The sequence below is a fragment of the Haemaphysalis longicornis genome, unplaced genomic scaffold (genome assembly GCF_048455015.1).
Source record: "Haemaphysalis longicornis isolate Haplotype H1 unplaced genomic scaffold, Haemaphysalis longicornis Haplotype H1 scaffold_1, whole genome shotgun sequence".
NCBI classification, from domain to species: domain Eukaryota; kingdom Metazoa; phylum Arthropoda; class Arachnida; order Ixodida; family Ixodidae; genus Haemaphysalis; species Haemaphysalis longicornis.
Genome location: NW_027526203.1, coordinates 379,884,977 through 379,908,352, shown reverse-complemented (window position 1 = coordinate 379,908,352; position 23,376 = coordinate 379,884,977). Strand labels below are relative to the sequence as shown.

The window sequence follows — 23,376 nt, the reverse complement described above, 5'->3', positions numbered from 1 at the left end:
CAGTGGGAGATAATAGGGGCAATGGCGGGATCTCTTCCGCCAGCAAACAAGAAAGGCAGCATTCATTAACATTTTCTGACAGCTGGAAAGATAAAAATCTGGGGCAGCACAGTGGGAGTGATTTTTTTCATGTTCAAAACAATGCATCACACACACGATGCACACCTGTGACACCAGAGCGCATCTCTTTCATGACTCCCAACATTACAGTTAAAGTCTGCTAATGCTGCAAGGCTCAATTGTTACAACCAATGATGACTAAAATCAGCATTTTAATAAGGGGTTTACTTTACAAATATACTATAGGTTGATAGTGCCGCAACCGTTCCTTCTTATATCCATAAAAGTGGATAATATAGCATGGAATAGTAATTGTAATATGAATAGCAATATACCTTGACTAATACTCTGTCCTTGTAGTTCAGAGATGAAAGTTGCCTCCAAACCACCCAGGAAATTAAAACTTAACTTATTTATACTCTCTCTTGCATTTGTTTATGCCACAGCTACTTTTTTTATGATGCTGTTAGCTCGGCCTAATTTTGTTACTGTCTGTACCAGTTGCTAAAGCTCAATTAAGAAAGTGTAAATTTCCATTTTCATATCGGCGATTCCAAAGTATTCGCTTAAATTCAAATTGAAGCAAACATTTTTGGGAAAATTGCAACAAAATCAGCACTTGCTTCGAAAGCAAAAATCTCTGAAAAAAAAAAGTGCCACATTACTGTGCTAGCACAACAGCCTCTTTGTTTTAATAGTGCTCCCAACTGGTAGTATCTTAATTGCAAGCAGTCACCCCACAGGAGTGACTGCTCGTGAGCATAAAGCATTTGCAGGCCTTTCTGGCTGTGACTAGAGCTGCACTTTTACCCCCGCTGCATGCGGTATTTTTGACTGCACAGCGAAACTGCTGCCCAGGATGAGAGGTGAAAATGACACTTGGCAATGCCCCCCCTCCCCCCCTCAAAGTTTCCTATTAAACACTTGAACACGATTTCAGAGCCCGGTGATAGCCAGAAGACTTCTTTGGTAAAGGGACACTGAAGTGATTTGTAAACATTGTGGTATTACTAGCGCAAATTGTGGCCTGGAGACTCAAGGTCATGTTTCTGTGTTTACGCGACTTTATTCAGTAGAAAAATCAATTCGATAACACTGTCCTCCTCTCTGCATCCTCCTTGCCTATTTCCTATGACGTTTCGTATAACGTCAAAACAACCTGGCTTGGCTTGACTGCGCTACTGCGCCGCTTGCCGACCTTCCGAAAGAATCAGTCGGCCTAGCTATTAGTTGGCCGGCCGCTGGCGGGTCATCGAATGTCGTTCGCTCAATTGAAAATAAGCCACAGCACAGTTGTACCTGGGAGCATGTGCCTTTAGTTTGTTAGTTTGTAGACTGTATCAAGCTCTAAGTCCAAGTCGCTCCACACAAGCGCACATGCGATGCCTCGCTGACTGGTACGCTAGTAGAAAAGTTCAAGGCCAATTGAAGGTGGGAGAAGAGTCAACAAAGTTAATATAGATACTACGGAATTAAAATCAACCGAAACTTTTAGCGTACAGTGTAAAACCGGGGTATGGGAAGCACATTTTGCACTGGTTGGACTAGTACAGCGGTCAGCAGCACGACCACACATCTGCGAACGCTTTTCCGGCTAAGGAATGCAGTCGCTAGACATGAGATATTGTGGGAATTTGGGGGACGCTTACTGCACGAGCGCTATACAAGAAATAGTCGTATAAGCTGTTTGAAATGCTAAAACTAAATTAAAAGGTAAACTGGCTATACACTATATACTTTATATTTCCGCCCCTGGCATCACTGGCGTAGGGCCGAGTGGTCTGGAGTACTAAGCACATTGTATTGCAATTCGTAAGTTTGACAGTGATAGGCATGTAGACAGGCATGTAGACTGTCAACGACTGCTTGAATAAGAAATTCACAAAAAGCAAAGCTGGAAAACCGAGAATTTCACGCCTGAACTGTCCATCAAGGAACACAGTGAAAAGAACGGAATCAAAGTAGACCCAGCGATCATGAAGATACCACTAAAACAAGCGGCGCAGGTGGCAAAAAAAAAAAAAAAACCTGTTAGGAGAAAACAGCTTTCAAAGTTGCAACATAGATTTCATTTATCAGAAGTCACCAGGGTTGTAGTCTTTCATGCCCTGATGAACACAAGGCTTCTGGAACACCTTGCCTTGAAATTGGCGTGCTCTTTGCCGCCATTTTCTTTCCACAAAACATCATTTTCAGCTCCTCTGTGAAGAGTACACAGACCAGTTTGTGGACCAAATGGGAGGGCAGATGTCTTTCAATGCAAAGTAGGCTAGCTGGTTGCCTAGAGGTTTCATGAGCGCAAAAGTGCACATACATACTACAGACGCTTTGCTCTTTCTACACACCTGCAGCACCTCAGCACGGTGTTCGCGTGAGGGCGAAAAATCGCCTAAAGACCGTTTCTAAAGCTTAGCACCGCCGCTTGGAAAAGGCCTAGCGCATGCGGTGTTGTGCCAGAGCACCCAGCCCAAATTCGCTGCATGGGGCAACGTGCCAACAGCGGGGCCGATTCATGCTTCGTCCAAACCAGACCGAACCGCCCGCGGCCGACAGGCCCAAACTTGCACCGCCGCAGAGTTGCCTCTCCTTGTGCGTCGCGGCGGCTCGGCCGAGAGGCGGCTTCGCGGAGACGGCGACGGCGTCGCCCTCCCTTTCCCCATTGGGGCGGCTCGGCGGACACAACCACTTCGCTTCCATTCGTCGAATTTCAAAGTTCGGCCAGCGAGAGTCCTGATTGGAGCGATTCAAACTTCTCAGGGCCACAACGGACTTCCAGGGGTATTAAAACACGCCAAAGGCACTTTTCGGAGGCACTGAGTGGAGAGGTGCTGTCGCCTTTGTGCGAGCCATGCAACGCTGTTGTTACCCTTGTACATACTGTACATAAATGTTGCTTCAACTTTTCATCGGCTCGAGAACTTCATCGCTCTGCTACGCACCGCGTCGATAGCGGACAGAGCAAGGCAGAGTCGCTACACCGGTGACTGCGCTCGGGTGGCCAGTCGCAACAGCGCTCAAGTGTATGAAGACGCACGATAAGCTGAGCAAATAAAGCAGTAACATAACTAGAAGCAATTATTAACCAGTATAAAAATCAGTCGTGGCCATCAGAATTAGCTAGGCTCTTCTAAACCCTTTCGTGATGAGGCAGGTTTACCCGAAACCGTTCGCCAAACAAATCGGATCACTGCCCAACGTTCCCCCAAGGCAGCTTCCACATTTTTTATGATTTTAGTCTGGTCCTTGAAACTGCTGATACGAAATAATCTGATGAACAACTGTGAAATCGAAAGTTAGACCAGTTGGACTGTGCACGGCCACCGGCAGATTACACACAATGGATGGGAACCAACCCCCTACTTGAGGCATTGCTTACCTTTTTCATTGAACGGAACGGGAAAAAGACAGAACTTCACTGAACCTGAGTTCTTTATTACATAAAAAAAACTGTGACGACGGCAGACACAACTCCGGGGGCACCACTTTGCGTATTCGATAGCACTGTTAATCTCACCGGAGTCGCGTTTATCTGCAGCGGCCTTGTTCTTGGCAGTCGATTGGATTGTATGCTTAGACAGGCCTGTATTTCTGGTGATGTCGGCCAGATTTTCATGTTCGACAGCATTAATCATGCTTAGTTTATCCGACAGTGAAATCAGGTACCGTGCCACTGATGCCACTGGTCGCACAAAAATAAATAAGGCCGCTGGCTTGGTGGCTTGGCTACGCTAACGACCCAGCTGCCAACAATTTTGCCAGACATAACCATTTTGTTGCCAAACTAAACAAAGAAAAAGCATGTTGGGTGCCAGCCCCGTGGAAGTTCGCTATATAAACATTCAGTCGAAACAATTTTCGCCTAAAATTTAGTCTGTTGTAGCCGATAGTCTGCTCTAGCCGGGTACGTTATGTGCGGAGTGGACTCCATTTAAAATGCATGGGGACTAAACAAACCAACAGAAATGGTCTGTTGTAACCAGAAGTCCGTTGTTGCCAGATCCGCTGTAACGAGAGAGACTGTATTGGCCGTTTTTCCGAAGTTGAAAGCCGCATCGCCACTTAAGTGGGGAAGGGAGTGAACTCTTTTGTTTTTTGGTGTAGAGTGATGAAATTTGGCAAGCACTTTGGAAAACACTCCAAATGGTGAAATTTGAAATTTCATTATGATACCTTCAGTAGTTCTTGTATTACAAAGGTTTACATGTTGCCCGCTCGTGGAAAGCCTAGCAAGGTATTGACACAAGCTACGAAGTTCTGAATACTTTTCAAATGTAGTCAAAAGAACCCCACAGGGCAAGACAGTCTTAAAATTTTTTTTTTTACAGAAAAGAATAATTTCACTTGTACCCTGTAGGACACACTTGACCAGCTGTAAATTCCACCTTAAAAAATAACTAGGCCCTAAAATGAAAATCCGAGACTGTCTTGCCCTGCAGAACTCTTCAAGGATCGAAATAGAACAGACAGGGTCGAAATCCGCCCAGTGGTTGCCATGCTATCCTTTCCACGAACAACGAAGAACTCGTAAAATGCACTTTTGAGAAAACGGCTCTTAAAGTTTACGCTCTTGAAGTTTACAATGACTTCATGATTTTCAAACTGCACCAGCAGCATAGCCCTTGCTGTCCTTGCTTGGGGACAACCTCACATACCTTTGCCCTTCGGTTTGGTGCATCTGGGATGCCTTCCTAGCTCATTGGAGGTTTTTATGTGCAGGCCTTCAGATGGCAGAAGCCCCAGTTTTATGCAGAGTGTACCAAAATGTTTACTATGGGCTACTAGGGTACCTGTACTTTACTTGATGTATGCATAATGCATAGCTGTCTCCAAAATGAGGAGTAAAACATTTTCTTTATATATTAATGTGCCAGCAGACTTCCAGCTTATTTCTGGGTGTCATAACCTTGGTGAAGCTACAGCTTAGTACACGAGGCTGTTCGGGGTCAAAAGGTCATATCACGGCATCACAAGCATAAGATGACCTATTTGAAGGAAGAATTGTTTTACACAATAACAACATTAATTATTATTAGCATACCATGCTCTTCTCCTACAGGCAAAACAAGCATTGCAAAATAGACAACATAATTGCAAACATTACAAATATAGACAAAAATAATGTGATATTAAAAAAATTTTTGAACGCTGCAACCTTACGGCATCTTCTCTAATTAATTAAACACTGAAAATATAATTTTTATAATTTTGTAATCCCAGACTTCGTTGTACGAACTAGTTTAGAGCCATGGCAAAAGTTTCTCAAATAAGCTGGGTGACGGTTCATTGCACCCCCCCCCCCCCCCCTCCCACAATCCCCGACGCGCATGTTCACCACGATCACAATTTAGGTAACCTTGCTATGTTTCGCCACGTTGCTTTTACCATTAAATTTTACTTCGCGAACATCAATTATTATTACTCGTGTGTGATAGCAGCCGATCCCGCTATCGGCCGCTGCCCGAACAAGTCGCGCCAATGCAACTTCTGCTGAGTTGGTCATTCCATTTACGGTGCTCGCAAGCTCACTGTGAAACACAGCAATAACTCTGCATTTTATAACATGGCAATGAGTCCAAAAGTTCACTTCACGAACACCAATTGTACATGAACGCAGCATTTCCCACTCAACGACGCACCACGGCGATGTCGCGGGCACGTGTTCGATGAGCATTTCGAGCCGCGCACTTCCCTATCTGGCGCACGATTTCAGGCATTATCGCCGCGATAACGATAGCGTCACTGTACAGAATCGCAGCACATGAAACCACTGAACGGGAACCAAGCCGACCGCGACACCGAGGAAAACATTAGCGAAACGGAGTGCGTGCGAACTGCACATCAGCCGAACCGCCTGACGGCCTTCTTGTTGTTGCCATGTCAGCACCCAATTGAGAGAGCCGTTTTAGCGAACGCGGCCGGAGAGCCAATCGCATGTTACGCATAGAATATAAAACATGCAATCCGAAAATGTGACTCCCGAAAAAACGATTTTTTGGACACTTTTTGCCATCTGGTCCCTGCGTACCCCTTTAGCAGCACATGCTGCACGCACGTTTTAATGCAGATGATCAGAAAACCAGCCCTGAATAGCTTCAACGATTTAAAAAAAGCATGTTTATGAATACAAGCACAACCTCTGACTAGCTTTGTAATCACATACTAGATCATTGTGACACTGTGGCTGCCTAGCCACAAACCACAGCCCACAAGGTTTTTTCCCCTTTTTTCCACCCGCGGCTGTTCTTAGCAGAGCCCTAGGAATGAGTCATGCTTGCAAATCGTATTTTTGACCACACCATTCCGGGGCAACCAGCCGCGGAGGGCACGCACCTTTCTCGCTAGCAGCCGTTCCAGCTCCTTCTCATCCACGTGCAGCTTTCCGCCCGACATGGGCAGGGCCATGGGCGGCGGGGGCGGCAGGGCCGGGGCCGAGGTGGTGGACGAGGCGTCGGAGTCCTCTCGCTCGTCCGCGCTCGAGCCCGGCTGCCGGTGCTCCTCGCGCAGCTGCTGCTGCTTGCGCGCCTGCAGGTTCAGGGCCAGGGCGTCGATGCGGCTGCCGCCCGAGCGCCGGCCACGGCCCCGGCCACCTGCCACAGCGCCATTGAGCAGGGCTGACCGCACCGAGGGCACCATGGTGGCCGCCGCACACAGATTGGACGTGGTGGGGGCCGCCCCGCCCCCCGAGCTCAGGTCCATGGGCGGCTCCTCGGAAGAAGGGCCCGCCTTGGGGGGCGGCGGTGGCGTGGGGGCCGCCTTCACCCGCAGGTCCAGCATGCCCAGGGCGCTGCCGCCACCGGGCGAGCCCCGCACCGAGGACGTTGAGCCCTGGTGGGCCGGGGGTGGTGGGGGAGCCTTGCTCGGGGGCTCCTCCCGGTGGGCGGACGGGGGCACAGACGAGGTGGCCGCGGTCGGGGGTGTGCTCGGGGCCATCGTGCTCACTGGAGCGGTGACAGTGGCCAGCGTGCCCGACAGGCTGCTGCTGCTGCTGCTGTTGGGTGGTGGAGGGGGTGCCAAAAACTGCTGGAGTTGCTTCAGTTGCTGCTGTTGCAAGTTGTGGGACAGGAGTGCTCGTAGCTTGGCTGCATTACAAAAGCACCAGCACAGTGGTAAGCCTCACACATGACATCACCCTCCTTTTTGACACTGACCTCTCTCTGCCTCAATTTCGAACCTTCGTCTCCTTCTTCTCCGCCTTGTGCCTCTGAGCAAGTCATCATTCTAGAAAAAGGACAAAGATACAAAAGCCACATTACATACTGAGACTACGCACAAATAAAACAATTGGCAATATGGCTACGCATTGCTGGAAACATTTTGCAGCATGCGGAAGAGAAAGGCACCTATTAGTGGCCATGACAAGCAGGACCTTGGCATACCTGCCAACCTAGCAGCATGAAAATTCGGGAGACCACATTTGGGGAAAGGGGCAAGGGTGTTTATTTTGAGTTGCTTTGTTCTTAGTGGAGAGAGCCAAACTCCTGTACTTGTGAAGGGGACCTTTTCCCTTGCTTCCTTTTGGTACGGTAAGGAGCGCGTCTCGGGGCCAGCCTTTGCACACTATATAAAGAACATACCAGCAGCGTCCAGATGTGCAGTGCGCACGGTACTATGGTGCTTAGAATATACTTAGCGGTACTCTACGGTATGGCTATAAGGAACTACATGGTGGCGAGTGCTCTTCTAAAGCACCGCAACTGTTACAGCAGGAAAGACTTACGTCCGCACGTGAATAAAAAAAGATTGACCTCTCGGCTGTGGTGGCCACTTTTCGGGAGATTTGAGATAGCATTCGTACAATCGGAAGATGTGGCAAAAATTCGGGAGAGTTGGCAGGTGTGCCTTGGCCCTCCCTACGTTCGGGACAGAGACGCGCATTCCAAATCTTGGGCAAGTGATGACACTTCAAGCCCCGAGTCTGCAGCTTGTCACGTACCGGTACTGATGGGATGGGACTGTGGCGGCCGGCAGGCACGGACACAACAGGAGGCATTTCCATCGCTGACGAGACCGTTGTTGCAGCCACCATGCCAGTTGCAGTGGCTGCCACGCTGGGAGTCACAAGTGCCGGGGAAAGCCTGGCTGTGATGTCAGGGAGCAGGACCGTAGCAGGAGGAGGGGGAGGAGGTGGTGGTGGCGGTGGGGGAGGGGGCGGCGGCGGGTGCTGTTCCCGTATTATGACAGGGGTGGATATGTGCTCGGGAGTTGCATGGGGCGTCGGTTCAGAGCCAGAAGCCACTGACGAGGCCACTGGTGAGGAAGGAGACTCCGTTGGGGTTGCTGGTAACAGGGTGAACGCTTGGCGAGGCACTGGCCACTCCTTTTTCTCCACCGCATGCACAATGTACTCCAATCGGATCTGGAGCACCTTGTCCTGAAACAAATGCAAATGCGACATTGTATTAGGCCAACAGGGTGCACTGCAACAGCGTGGGTAACTCAACGCTCTACCCCTATTCAACGAGCCTGGTTTCTCGCACACGGTCAATGAAATTAATTCGCAAACAGTAAAAGTGTGAAATGTCCAAAATTGCAATATGGTGGCATCTTGCTCGCGAGTTCTGCACCACAGTTGTAGTTATCCCCGCACACTATCTCTCAGGGCCGGACCTATTGAATGAAATCATGCTACCTTTGCACGTTATCCCACACAGATGCAATCCCAAATAAACTGTGCTAATGTTTTATTAAAACAATTCAACCTTTATGTTTAAGGATGCACAGTTGGGCGAGTTGGTGATATAAGATTGTGGTCAAACACTGCAGCCTAACAAAGACCCAAGGAGAAGGAATCAAACGGGACAAGTGCCCGTGCTGTACGAGTCCTAAGTTTAGTGTCTTTGTTAAGCTGTCCAGTTTCACTTTACGTTGAACACCTCTAACAAATGTCTAACCTGAGGAACACTGCAGCAGAAGACTGCATTAATCATCTGATGAAGCTACCTTTATCGTGACTCCTAATCGCCAGTAATAAAATCCAGACATTTCAATCTACAGTCATTACACAAATATCCTGCCTTACTAACTATTCCTTGGCATTTAGGTGTAAATCTAAATATCCACAGGTGTAAATCTAAATATCTAAATGACTCCATGGCCTGTAATCCCTTCCGTCTTGCAATCTGAATTCGGGCTGCTTTTTAGCACTCTGCATCACAGCCTTTAGACTTCTGACAGGAGACTCAAATGACACGCAAAACTCTGGCACAGCTTTATAAAACTGCCATAATGCAATCTCGCTATTGATAATGTGGCAGCTTGTTGCACTCAGCCAGGAACTTCAGAAACCGGAGCTTGAGCTGTTGAGAACATCCGAGAATGATGATATTGTGGAATGCTTCCACCGATTCAAGGTGAATACTGAAGAACATAACCGGCTATTTGAACCCGAATGTTTTAGAACACTGAGAAACGAGACCTGCACTATTCATGTACCCAACAGCAGTTGAGTACAACTTCTACAGCTGCTTGCAGTGCACACTTTAGAAATGCTCTCGAGCATTTTGTTGAGGCTGATCCCTTTTCTGCCTGTGCCAGCAGAGCTGTGCCTTAATTTTCCCATCATTTCAGAGGAATTCGTTTGCTGTAAATGCTTAAAAAAATGCAAGTGAAGCCTCCCACTAAAATTCCCCAAATTCCTGCAAACTATTTCACTCATGCGGCCATGCCCAGCTTTCATAAACCAGAGTCCCCTGAGTAGGGGCTGCCACAAAGTCCCAACTTGATGTGTTGTAGACTTTAGAGTGACAAGGTATTTGAGACTCCCGTGACAGGTACTTAAACATGACAGTGAACACAGTATGTTTTCAAAAAAGTTCAGTGTTAAGAGAGAGTTTTAGCTAACCGTTTCCGATAGTCCGCTCCGGTAACGGCGGCCCGCTCAGTGCAACCGGAGCCAATGCCGTTCGCGGCCAAGCGCGCCATGCGTGTGCAAAGGGCTTGCTATCGGAGCGGAGCAGACCATGAAAGACGGTCAGTTAAAGCTCGCTAATACAGACGAAATTAGTGGCCAGGAAGTGCATTCACGTACGGTGGCTGCAACTTTTATGGTAAGCAAATCGCGTGTTTATTTTCATCCACACAATGCCAAGCTCTTCAAAATGAAGCAGTGCTCCATCTTGCTTTACCTTAGGCCAACGCACTGGATTGCGAGTAGAGTGGGTCATAAAATGAACAGATGGTGGCTCTATTCCTCCCTCTCCGTCCAAATTGAAGCTCTCTTGACTTAGCACCTCATCTTGCTGTGAATTCGTTTCCTGCAAAATAACAAAACCACAAAAAAATTTTTTAGGCAAATGCGAATATAAATTCTTGATTTCAAGGTGGACAGCGGTTTCTAGCCGCATGCCACCAGTGCTATTCGTACACTACCGCTCATTAAAGCAGCAACAGGGTTCCAACATTTGTGCGAGACCAGTGAGGAACCCTGAGCAGCTGTGGGATAAGCATGCACCAGTGCACAGAGGAAACATAAAGGCCCTTCGACTCGAATGCCGAGTGAGTGAAACCGTTAGTGCAAACTGGTAATCTAAACACAACTGACCTATTAGTCCCATCCCACCAGTAAAAATTGCACACTACTCCTCTGTAGCATGCAGCAGAGGGTCTAATGTCTGCGCGAAACCAACGAAAGAAACCCACATAATTGGGAACTGAAAAGCGTTGCATGGGTGTATGGAAGAAAACATGACATTTCGACTTGAGCAGTGAACAAACGAAGAAGACTGCTTAAATAACTGTTCTAGTACCGTATTTTCCGGTCTATAAGTCGCACCTTTGTATAAGTCGCACCCCCCTCAAAATGACAGTTTTTCCGAAAAAAACGTATATAAGTCACACCGGTGTATAAGACGCACCGGTATACAAGACGCACTTGTTAATTAGGTAAACTCATAGTGAATCAGATCGTTAGAAAGTGCGGCGAAAGTACATGGTTGCTGCAGCCGCCGCCTGTGAACGCACCCCTCAGTAAGGAGGGCTAGACGTGCATATACCGTCCAAAGTCTAGCCAGAACTAACTTCTCAAAAATGGTTTATTGATACACACAGATGGTTTAGACAAAACCATCGAAGCCTTCTTCCGCAGACTCGCCAACAAATAATTCAGCAACTTCAAGTGGGAAATCCGCCAGCGCATTGCCATCGCCCTCCGACTCACTGATGTCTTCTTCGCCAACATCGTCACCACTCGCTGACCGGGTTACTCTGGCCTTTATCAACCCGGCTACAACTGTTTTTGTAGAAATGGAGTCCCAAGAGTCGGAGACCCACTTGGCCACCTCTCCAAACGTCGCGCGGCTCTTGCGTGCTGTCGTAAATCCGCGCAATAAAGGTGTCATGGCGAACAGAAGTGACGCGAACGGAAGCAGCCCGAAATTCGAAACTTATCAGCAAGCTGTCATTTTAAAAATTAGCAGCACGTTTACCTCCTTCAGAGTAACTTTGTAATAATTTACAAGCTGCATGTTGTTTTTGCAACCCAGTTTGATGTTACTTTGAATTTATTCTGCAATGTAGTTACTGCGCATGGCAGAAAGTGATGCGCAGTTGTTGCAGGCCATTATGATTGTTTTTGACTAGAAAAGTTGCAAATTCTCTGGTTTAACGTCCTGAAGCAACATATGGGCTATGAGAAACGCCGTAGCGGTGGGCTTCGTATTCATTTAGACCATAGAGCTGAGTCTCAACGTGCGCTGGCCAGGCGTGGCCGCCGCGAACCGGATTTATTCCATACATAAGTCGCACCGGTGGATAAGACGCACCAACGAAAATGTCAGAAAAAAACCGCAACTTATACACCGGAAAATACGGTACTAATGGGGAAGATGGTATTTGCTGCAATGAACACGGAAAAACACAGCACCAACTCAACCTTCATATATTTTTTTTAATTCTCACCCAGAAAATAATTACTGCTTAAGATCCCCCCCCCCCCCCCCCCCCCCCCCACACACAGTGCAATAAGAATCCGGTTGCCAGTGTGTCATCATAGCCATGGTAAGCTAATTGATGGGGAAGATGGTGTGAGAGATAGAACCTTTGAATGTGCTCTTCTCGCTAAAAAATGCATGTAAATTGGTTGAACAAACTCAAAACTAGGCGTATGTGTTGTAGGCTTTAGTGTGACAACGTTATTAAACAAAGTTCACGACCTCGTCAAAGGGACCCTGCAGCACTTACATCGACTACTCGTAATGTATTTTGGGCTAAAGTCTATTGTCCCAGAAATCTCCTCCCGCAAGAATTATGAAAATCAATTCGCTGTCACCGAAACTACGCATGATGAGAAATCGCTCGTACTTGTTCCCTTTCTCGTTCCCTCTAAACTCAACCGCGGACAACGCGACGAAAGCTGCGCGCTCTCTCCCGGAGAGGGAGGCGGCTCGTGGTGTTCTCTTCGGCGGCCTTCGAAGCATGCGCTCAGGCTGGTAGGACGTTTTTGAACCAATAAACGCTTGTTGTCGTGTGGTCTGGTTGAAAGGGAAGTATTGAGTTTGTCAGTCAAACTCCATACGCACTCAAAACACAAATTGCTAAAACTGTTTGTACAGGTTCAGGCATAGAAGATGTTGGTGCACAGCACCGACGACGGCAAATCGTCACAGGAAATGTGAGAGCGACAGCCAATAGGACAGCCACCGCAGATATGATTAATTTTGGCAGTGCCAGTGGTGCATAATGGGGAAAATCGAAGAGAGGGAGGTTGGTTTTTTCGTGTCTTTCAATTTGCGTGCTCACCGCTTCATGTGGGCATGTAATATTTGGCTAAGTTTTTCAGTGTAATCTAAACGCCGCACAGGTTTATTTGCACTGCTTAAAGAGTGTTGCAGGGTCCCTTTAACCCTTTTGTTACCACACCTACTCAAATTGATCACCGGTGTTTGATGCTTTATACAGTAGAATCTTGATACGAATCTCGTAGGACCGCGAAAAAAATTCCTATCATCCGAAATTCTTATGAACCAACACAGACCAAAAAATTGAGCAATAAAAAAAGTTTTGGTTTATTTCTTTTCTTGCTTTCGAATGAAGAAATCCGTGACTTTTTCTGCTTTTTTTTTTTAACCTCCATGTCGCCGAGCAGTCCTTTCTGGAATGCATAAAACTTCGCACTCGTCTCCTCACTCATGGTGCCCAAGCTCACTACACACCGCAACAGTCAAGGCGTGAACCGCATGCCACGTTCTTGCACGAGAATCGTACGCGTTGGTGTTGCACTCGCGATTTTTTCACGCCCGCGTCAATGATTCTGCGCCCGCGGCAGCCTCTGCCTCGATCAGAAAATGACACGTGACGTGCGCGGCAGTGGGAGGAGCCTGACAACTTATGCTAATGAGGAGGCGCGCGCCTCATGGCGGCAGTTTCGAAACGCTCGAGACAGCCGGCTGGCTCCGTTGGAGATGTTTAAGGCTTTCCGGTCCCCGGAAGATATTTCATGGGTGCTTTCACTAGCAGCGCGGATGATGCTTTATAATACCGCTTTCACCCCCATTATCAGCTCCTTTACTGCACAAGCAACTTCGTGTGCGCCTTGAGCGGCACTTTATCCCTCAAGCACCCCGCACCGCTTCATGGTCGAAGCTGCCACCAAGTTGCTGCCACAGGCCGCGCCGCGCACAGCGTGCGGGTGGTTCCGCGGTGGTGTCAGTGCGCCTGTGGCGTGCGAGGCACAATTTCACCTTTTTGCGAGCAGAAAACAACAGCTTGGCCGTTCCTGGAGAATGAGTGACCAAGAGGGGACAGAGCACCTGTACGTCGCCGTCGCTTGCTCGCTCGGCAGTCAGGCGCCTCGGCGGCTCGTTTGTATCAATCACCAGGCCACGCAGGTCCGTTTGCAACAGCCGAAATTTTGCCCATTGCAAACAATGTGGCGATTTCGCCAGGACTTCTCAGAAATTCGTGTCATCCCGAAATTTGTGTCACCCAGAATCGTATCATCGAGATTCCACTGTATTGCCTATTTCAACATGTTGTAGTCGTTTCTTACACACCTAATGCCCCCTTCCCCCAGTGGTTAGTCAAGGCACTGCACTTTTAAAATCAGTTTAAATTTTCCCGCTCCAGTGACACCGAGATTTTTGACAGCGTTTTTTGCCAGTTTATGTGCGTGTGTTTTCGCGAAAGGGGCCGTTGCTGCACTTGACTGACAAAAAAGCATGCCACAGTAGTTATGCTGCATTACCGTCAATTTTTTCTACCAAAAGGCTCCTAGCAAGTCAAATACCAAATTACATGTAATTTGGTAATTTGTAAGCTTTGTAATTCGACATCGCTGAAAGGTGACAATTACCTGAAAATGACACCAGCTATTCACTAGTGATCTTTGGTTCGGAGAAACGGCAGCTTAATTCTGCCAAAGCTTATTTCTAAAGGTCCCCTGTGCGTCTAACAAGTGGACATGGCACATTCAGCCAGTTTCCAGCAGTTTCGGTTTCGTTCTGGCGTTGCGAAATTCATATTTGGCGCTACTACACAGTTACCAAATTTCAAGCCAATTCGTTGCCCACTACTGTTCTTTGAAAAATGAACACTGCTCGTGATTCCACTTTACCCACCCCTTACTTCTGCGATAACAGCTTGAGCTGAAAGTCTAAAGATAACCCCAAGTCAGATATCAGTTCAGACAAAGAGAGCACTTCCAATCGGCCTTGAACACTGCCACCTGTTCACCGGCCAGTTTCATTTCCGTACGAGGGCATTTCCAGAGGTCTAGCGTTGCTTCTTAGTAGAACTGTCTATTCTGACAATGTCTCCAACAGGCTTGATATTGATTCTTTTCGATAATGTTAGGCAACGGTGCAATGTAGGAGGCTCGTAGTGCTGAACTCTCTTCATGGCGCGACAGCTACTTCGTAAAAGCTTGCTGAGCATGATTCTAGCGCATCGCACCCTATTCCTGCAAGCAGGGCTACCATAGTGAGTCAGACAATGATAATAAACTGCAAATGAAAGTTCTGACGATCAGAACGTCAACAAGCATCCACCAGCAAGTTTGGTTTTCAACTCCAAGTTGATTTCTTCACATCACTTGCTTGCCTTGAATCCTGTGCTGGCCGTAATCATTGACGAGGTGTTTTACCATCACGTGGGGACTAATTGGCGTCTTTAATCTCAAACCAGCAAATTTCTTCCAGAGAATCATCCAAAATTGCTAAATATCAAATAGAGGTTGGGCTTCACCCCAGGGTGCGGGCACCATGATTGCTATCATTTTCTTTGACATCTGACAAATTGTTCCGAGCAAATAAATTTTTTCTAGGGCGGGTTTTTGAAATGTTTACCTACAACATATATATTCTAAATTTTTTGTACTACTGGTGATTTCTTATACACAACTTCCTTTTTTTATTATTTTCTTCAGACGTCTAGACAAAAATTTTGAATTTGATCAGTTTTTCGCAATTATTTACAAAAAAATAATTAAAACTGGCGTCATTGAAAAGGGCATTGAATCATCTGCATTTTATGCCACTGCAGTATGTGCCTAACCAATATGTTTAGCACAGAAAAAATGTTTTCTTAGGCCCCTTAAAAAATTTCCCACGGTAACGAAAGAGTCAAGTACCACAAGCATCGCACCCCACTGCATGAAGGGGGGAGGGGGCAAAACGTAACCGAGCATCAAGCGCCCAGTCAGTGCTTCATGTTGCCTGCATTAGCCAGAAACAGCTGAAGCAGGGAAACTTGCCGAACGTTCTCGCATGCATCCTTGTCGGACAAAGCCACACTTTAAAGTCTGCGGGGAAAACATTTGCGGCGCTTTGCAATGCTCACCTGAGATTCTTCCGCCAACTGTGGAGTGAGAACCCGATAAGGGGGAAATCCACTGAGTGGCGTCTTTGTGCCACTCGACACTGTCTCGGCAGGGTCTTGCTCAGTGTCCGTCTTCTCAACATCCGTCTTAGAGTTGTCATCGTCCACAGCAGGAGGGGCAATGACTGCGCCTGCCGACAACTCGGCTGGCGAGCACGGCAGTGGCAACGCAGGGGTCACCGACGTAGTCACACCAGCGTCGGAAGAGGCCGGCTCTCCAAGCTGGCTCTCCGTGGCAGCTCCTGGTAAGCCAGGCAAGCACTCTGGGGTCTCTGCACTGTTGACTGCTTCCCCGCCGATGTCATCCACCATGTGTGCTTCTTTACCTGCCATTTCTGCATGGTGGGCACAGACGGAAATCACAGCAATGAGCAATAAGTGACTGTATGTCAGCTTACATCTGAGGATTCCAGGGAGGCACCACACAGAAGAAGAAAAAACGTAAAAATATGGTGATGGTTCATTTGTTATGGGAAACATGGTGTGCCACTTGAACCCTCTCAAGACCTAGGCTGAACGGTAGCTCAGTAGCTGCTAGTATCTGGTACCAGTGCAGACAGAAGCAAACAAGGAGGCCATTCTACCACGCCTTGCTAGTGTACAGTGCACAGAGGAAAGAGATTTTGGTGCAATGACCGCCAGCACCAGCTGTGCAAGCCCATTTATAACCTTGCAAAGCTCACTACAAACCAAGCAATACATCGGTATTGTTGTTACCCAGAAGGTTGTGCAGCAGAGCAATTGCACAAACCGGGCAGCACTTCGATGTGGATAAAAAAAAAAAAAAAAAAAAAAAACAATTGTAAACAGTTTGGGGGCAGCGACAAGAAACCAAGCGACGTTGATTACGACATGCTAGCCACGACTATGTTGCAACTAGCAGACAAGAAATTCAGTTTCCATTTTGTAGCTGCCGTCATTGTCTAATTTTCTTGCCCAACTTGCTTAAGCTCTTTCTCTCTCTCTCTCTTCCTAGTAGCATGTACTATTGGGATAAAATGAAATGTGAACACCACAAAGTGTATTGTAGGCTTGAGCTTCTACAATGTACTAGCACGCATTGCATTTCTGCGACAACCACTTATTTATGTTGAGCTCGAGTAATGACAGTTCATACCGAGCCTCATATTAACGAGGCACCGAGCAGCCACATGCTAGGTTTTCGACTCTCATTTTACCTGGTTAGCACTCATTATTCTAAGCACAGAAAACAGTTTGATATTGCTTACAAATACTAAAGCTATTAAATCAGTGCAAACGTTTTTTTTGCAGGGGGGGGGGGGGGGAGAGGGGGCATTCCCGTTTTGAAGCACAAGACAATAAATACAAGAAAATGTAACACGGATTTAATTTTTTTTTTTTCCGAGTTTGTATTACTACTACAGCAAAACCTCATTACAACACATATGCTTTCAACAAATATCCAGATACAACATACCGATTTGCGATGCTCAGTTGGTCTTCCTAACTGTGCCATTGATTAAACTTTCTTTACTGCGGATTCTATTACAACATACATTCGGATATAACAGACCAGTTTAAAAGGTTAGCAAGTCCAACTTTACATACATTCGGATATAACAGACCAGTTTAAAAGGTTAGCAAGTCCATCTTTGCACCTCTACACTGGACTTTTCAAGTGCAGACCTTTCATTTCATTTCATACATTTGCAGTGGTGGTGTTTCTAATTTACAATAGTGATAAACTTGAAACAATTAAAAATAATTGTGAATTAGTAGAAGTGAAACTTTTTGCCCCCATTAGCAATACGCATAAGTGTGCTGTCCTGGCAGTCAAGTGATAGGATATAATACTTCAGAATGTTATAGTGCAACAAATCAGACGTTTATATACAAAAGTTACCATCACTGAAACAAAAAACTGTATGCCCCACACAATACAGATGGCTCAATCTCCAAGCTTAGCAACAAGACCCTTACTTCCACTTCATTTATATCCGTGTGGAGACAATGGAAATGAAACTGTAGGTTGAAGAAGAGACCTTTACTTGCCCTTTGCTTATATTCATGTAGACACAGTGGATATGCAAGTGTAGGTAGAAGTGAAAGAGAGTAATGATAACAGTATGGGTGAATTAAAACATTGAGGGAGTGCCATACAACAGGGGCCCAGCAAATGTAACAAGACTGATGTGCATGATTTTGTGACGTGCTTCATAGTGTCGCAAGAGGATGAAACAACTAAAAAACCCAAGTAATCCTGGAGGTTTGTTGGCCTTAACTCTTTCCTTATGGCACCATAGGCCATCGGACACGGAATTCCGATGATTTCAAACGTCCCGCGGAAGCTAAAAACGACACACTGCTGACAACCAACGCCATCTGGCATATTTATGGACAACTCCTTTTCCGATTTTATATTATATTTTGTTGACATTTCGCGTGCGGAAAGGGCGCCAACAATGAAATTTGAACCCGTGATAGCAACGAGTTGTGTGAAAATGGCATCCCCTTCATGGCGCGCTCTGCAAAAGCGGACAGCTGTGGCAGTGACTTCGGCAGATGCTGCTGCTGTTTTTGTTACCCGCCGATTTTTGTTACCCCAGCAGCAGTGACAACCAACGATGTGGATTCATTAAATTTTAGTTCTGATGAAGACGCACCCATTCAAATGCCTCAGACTGCGACAGGTGCTGCCAGGTAGGTTTGTTTATGACTTCGCGCTGAATTTATAAACAAAATGTGTTTCCTATTTGAGGACTGCGGTTTTACTTTCATGTGTAAGGTCTGGACAACGCACGACGGGGATATTTTGCGAAATGCACCACGCCGTATCGCGTTATCACCTTCAAGATAGCCTGGTGCTCGTGTCAGAATAGCGCTGCGAAGCGATGCGCAATGCTTTTTAAGAGCGCTGATTTTTTTTTTTTTCTCGTTTTTCACCACTGAAGTGTTAAGAATTTTCTGTGACAACACAAAAAAGTATGCTTGAATGCATATTTTTGAGACCGGCGTATTCACGAGTGGCATCGCAGAGTGGCAGAGCCACCAGTTCTGCTACGTTGACGGGCCCACAAAGATACAACAAAACTTTGTGTACAGCGTTGATATATATGTAATTTGAATCATAGCCAAGGAACGTAGGAACAATTTGTATATCTTAAAATTCCTAAAATAATTTTTAGGCTTCGTACAATTGCCTATAGGGTGTATTCACAGGGCCTTGGACCGCGCGGCGGCGCTACCTGCGCGGCGGCGGCGACGCCATATTTGAGGTTGCACTCCGCCGCGCTAAGCGCGTTTCCCGACGCGAAACGTTTGCGGCGTGGTGCTGGCAAGAACGTTCGTGTGGACGGTGTTTTTCTCTGCGTGATTCGTGTGTTTGAGAATGCCTGGTCGTAACGAGTAGCCAGCATTGTTTTCGCTGCGAAATTCCGGGTGCGCTTTTCCCGTCTACAACCGCAGACCCGAAGCAGGCCGAACAACAAAAGCAAGGATGCCGTTTTTTTTTTTTTTTTTTTTTTTTTTTTTTTTTTTTTTTTTTTTTCCCCCGAAGCGAAGGCCAGGGCAGTGCTTGAAGTCGGTATGATTTCGCGCGACGAACGCAACTGTCCGATGGTTTGACAAGCGCGGCCAGCGGCGTGCATAACCCGGTCCGTTTTGGCGATTTCGAGCTATCTCGGTGTTATGCCCGTGCACCGGTTTCATTATGACCGTGGCGTGAGTTGAGAAAATTTCTTCACCCAAGGCTGCGAGTATATTTGATGTGGTGGTGGCGTGTGAGAGAGGAGCTGGTTTTACCGTGCCACCCAGGCATGTTGCGCGCTTCTTGATGAGTATGAGACCGTGGGGTTCTCTGGCGACAGTGTTCTGTGCGTTGAACGCACGAAGGTCGTACATTTGAGCTCCTAATGAAGCGGAACAATTACGCACAGGGTCTGGGTGGAAACCATCGCGAGGTAAGTACGTGATAAAATTAGGTATGGTGGTGACGACAAAGGTCCCACCGATGATTTTCAAGTATTTTCCTTTCGGTAAAGACGAAGCGGAAATTATAAGCAGAACAATATTATGGAACACGTACGTTTTGGCTACTTCGAAAGCAGCGGAGAGACCAGTGACAAAGGCTGCTCTGTTTGTGCCTGCATACGTTAACGTTTTAGTCTCTGCGCTGTTTTTGAAGTAGTCAAACTGTGTACCCAGCGTCAAGCTTTAGTGTCTGATCACGTAACACGCTTGGTAATTAGAGAACAGTCGAAGGCGACGAAGAAGAATTGGATCTACCAGTGCGGCGAACTGGGCAAGTTGGTGAATGTTCATGGTAAAAAACAGCGCATCCAAGACGAAGACAGAGAAGCGCCGTGTTTGTGTTTTCCCTTCTCTGTCTTCGTCTTAGATGCGCTGTTTTTCACCATGAAGAATTGGATCAATTTGGATGCCCGCAATTACCTGGGAAGTGATATTGCATGTACGCGTGCGTTCACCTCAACACTCGAAGTAACCCATGTTGAGGCTGGGAGGCCAGTATGGTTCGTTTCACCCATAAAGTACGCCGGCTACCTTAATTTGTGAACATTTTAAGCGTGCGAATGTTTCAAACATGTGACGAGGTGCGAGGTGAAAGCTCCGACGCCCATCGTCCCGGGGCCCACCTGGATGAAACGGGTTCCAACAGATTCGATACTGATTAGCCATATTATTGATAACTTCTTTGGGAATTCGTCATTGAAGACAGACAGCCTTCAAGCACTGCCCTAACCGTTGCTTCGAAATATTGAAAGGGAAAAAAAAATACACGGCGCGCTTTTTTATTTTGTCGTGCGGCCTGCTTCGGGACCGTGGTTGTAGGAGACCAGCGCAGTCCGGATTTTCGAAGCGAGAACAATGATAGCTACTCGGTAGGACAAGGCATTCGCAAACCCACGAATCACGCAGAAAAAACACTGTCCACACGAACGTTCTCGCCAGCAGCACGCTGCAAACCACGTTTCGCGTTGGGAAACGTGGCTCCCGCGACATACGTTGTAAGCGGTCTACATTGTAGTAGACTTAATCCACGATTCCATAAATGTCTGTAGTACCAGTATTTGGATTGTTTATACCTCTTTTATAGCATACTGAAATCATTATCACTATCATGGTCTGTTGTAATGAGGTTATACTGTATTTGCATATTGTCTGTGGTAACACTAAGCCAACAAGTGACCAACCTTTGTCAGGAACATCTTCTTCAAGAGGGGCGATACCGTCTTCCTCGCTTTTCTTTGGTTCTTGTAAATCGCTTTCTTCAACTTTCTCATCCCCGACCTTGCTGTCCTCGTGATCTCCATCTCCCTCCTGCGGTTGGTGCTTCCCTCCAGGAGCTGTGGCACTGTCCTGGTCAGTCTCATCCGTTTCCATCTTCTCTTCTTCTGCTCCGCTCTCCTGGGGTGGCCGCTCCTTCTCTGGAGATCCCTGGAGCGGCTTCTCGTCTTCTAGGCCACCCCTTCCTGTGAGCAAGGACTGAAGTGGCTTGGACTCTTCTGAGCACACATCTTCATCTGCTGAGCGGGCAGGATCCTCGCTGTCTGCCTTACTCCTAGCCATGACTTCCTCACTCGGAGTGGATTTTTCCTTCTCGCCAGCGTTCTCACACAAAGGCTTCTCACTCTCACTAGAATTGTCAACTTTCGCCTCGCCTGAGTGGAAAAGAACGCAGATGTCGTCCTTGGGGAAAGTCTGAGTCACAGGTTCCTGACACTGCAATGCCTGGTTGTCGACAATGGGTTTTGCTGTCCCAGGAACACCAGTATCAACTGGAGGGAAGACAAGAAAACGAGGAACTGATGAATTCACTTGCCACTGAGTCATGCTTGTGATGCACAAGCATAAGGCATGGTTGCTTGCCTTCAACAAATCCTATTCCCCAAAACAGACCCCTGTGTAAGGCATGCAGCAGACACAAGCAGAACAATCCTGAAACTACAGTATATTAAAAAAGCTAAGCTACTGATCCCACCACTATCGCAAACCGAGTTTCTTTGTAGTAAACTGAAAACAGCATGATGAGCTCTTCTCACATAAACCACCCAGAATAGCACGTGACAGGCTCTAGAGCACTTGCCACGGACATGTCGACAAAGTTGTGATGAAATTCGTCAAACAAAAATGAGAGTGTATTTCCTGCCTTCGGATATACAGTGTAGACCGCTTATAACGTATGTCGCGGGAGCCGCAAAAATCCGCACTATAAGCGGTACCGCACTATAACCAAAACACGCGCGAATTCAACCACATCGCCACCTATCTCTCAAGTCAACCTATATTTATCATCACTCAAACGCACAGCGCTTAAAAACGAAGGCACGGTCCATATTTCGTATTATTTTTAACATCAGCCGCTGCTGCAGGGCAAAAGCGCGGTCTCAAAACGGCGAGCGCGGCTTTAACTTCCGTTGTGTTTGTTTTGAAAGACCATGGCTGCGTTTTTAGCGTCTATGAACAGATGCAGCAAGACGTGATAAGAACGCCAGCGTTTTTTTTTTTTTTTTTTTTTTTTAAACCCCACCTTGTGTTCACGATGCCGAAGGCGGTTGCTTATCAGCGCAACGTACTGGTGGTGGAAATCTTCGGCTTCGCGCGGCTCGAATGTTCGGAAAGGGAAAGAGCGGTGGCTTATCTGCAACAACGTTCTAAAGCGTGAACTGAGTGGTAGATTTGGTATCGCGAAAACGTGCAGTGCACGCCAGTGCGGATACAACTGGCGTGGTGTGGGCGGCGCGGTATGAGGCGGCAACATGGCGTCGGCACTGGCCGTGAAGCGGTGCAGGCAGTTCCAGTAAGTTCCAGCGACCGCTTCTAACCGCTCGCTGAAATGCCGCACGGGGCGCAAGCGAAGATGCTCATGCAAGAAAAGAGCTAATAATGTGGGCGAAAAGTGGAATATAAACTGCCATCCACGCTGCTTGTGAAAGCGCTCATTAAAAAATACCGCGGTGGTAAGCCTAAACATCTCTGGCGCGGCTAGCCGGCTCGGAGCGCTTCGAATCTCCCGCCAGTAGGTACGCGTCTCCCCATTGGTGTAAGTCGTCAGGCTCCTCCCACTGCCACGCGAAGAAGCCACCGCGACCGCAAAATCGTCATTACGAGCACGAAAAAAAAAAAAAAAAAAGCGCAACGCTCATGTGCACGATTCGTGCGCGAAAGCGGGCCATGCGGTTCACGATTAATAAAATCAACTTGCCGCGCGCGGATCTTGTCTGTCGCTATCTTCGGAGGTGCATCAAGACTGGTCAGTTGTGGTTATCAGTCAGGTACGCGCGAACCAAAGGGTGCCTATTTTTTTTTTCTTTGGGTGTCTACGTTAGAGGAGGGCAAGGGGTGCACGCTGCGTCAGATGGCCGATTTCACCCTTTCTTTTTTCTTTTGCTACCCTAAAACGATGCCTCAGCTGCGCCGGTCGATCAGCAGACCCGCCGAAAAACCGCACTATAAACGGTATTGTGCTTCGGCCAACCGCATCTTAAGCGGTATGCTTATGCATTGAGTTCTATGGGAGGCAAACCG

The 23,376-nt window shown here is 47.2% G+C and overlaps 1 protein-coding gene across 7 annotated transcripts in view; it reads right to left on the bottom strand.

Annotated features, from left to right (window-relative positions):
• Kis (chromodomain helicase DNA binding protein kismet) overlaps positions 1 to 23,376 on the bottom strand; it is a 152,386-nt gene that overhangs the window by 32,135 nt on the left and 96,875 nt on the right. For all 7 annotated transcript variants that reach the window (XM_077686459.1, XM_077686460.1, XM_077686458.1 and 4 more), the window contains 6 exons: positions 21,042 to 21,626; positions 15,832 to 16,205; positions 10,185 to 10,313; positions 7,994 to 8,431; positions 7,209 to 7,278; positions 6,391 to 7,139 (listed from right to left, as the gene is read on the bottom strand). In XM_077686459.1, the coding sequence (XP_077542585.1) occupies positions 6,391 to 7,139; positions 7,209 to 7,278; positions 7,994 to 8,431; positions 10,185 to 10,313; positions 15,832 to 16,205; positions 21,042 to 21,626 (2,345 nt within the window). The remainder of the gene's footprint in view (positions 1 to 6,390; positions 7,140 to 7,208; positions 7,279 to 7,993; positions 8,432 to 10,184; positions 10,314 to 15,831; positions 16,206 to 21,041; positions 21,627 to 23,376) is intronic.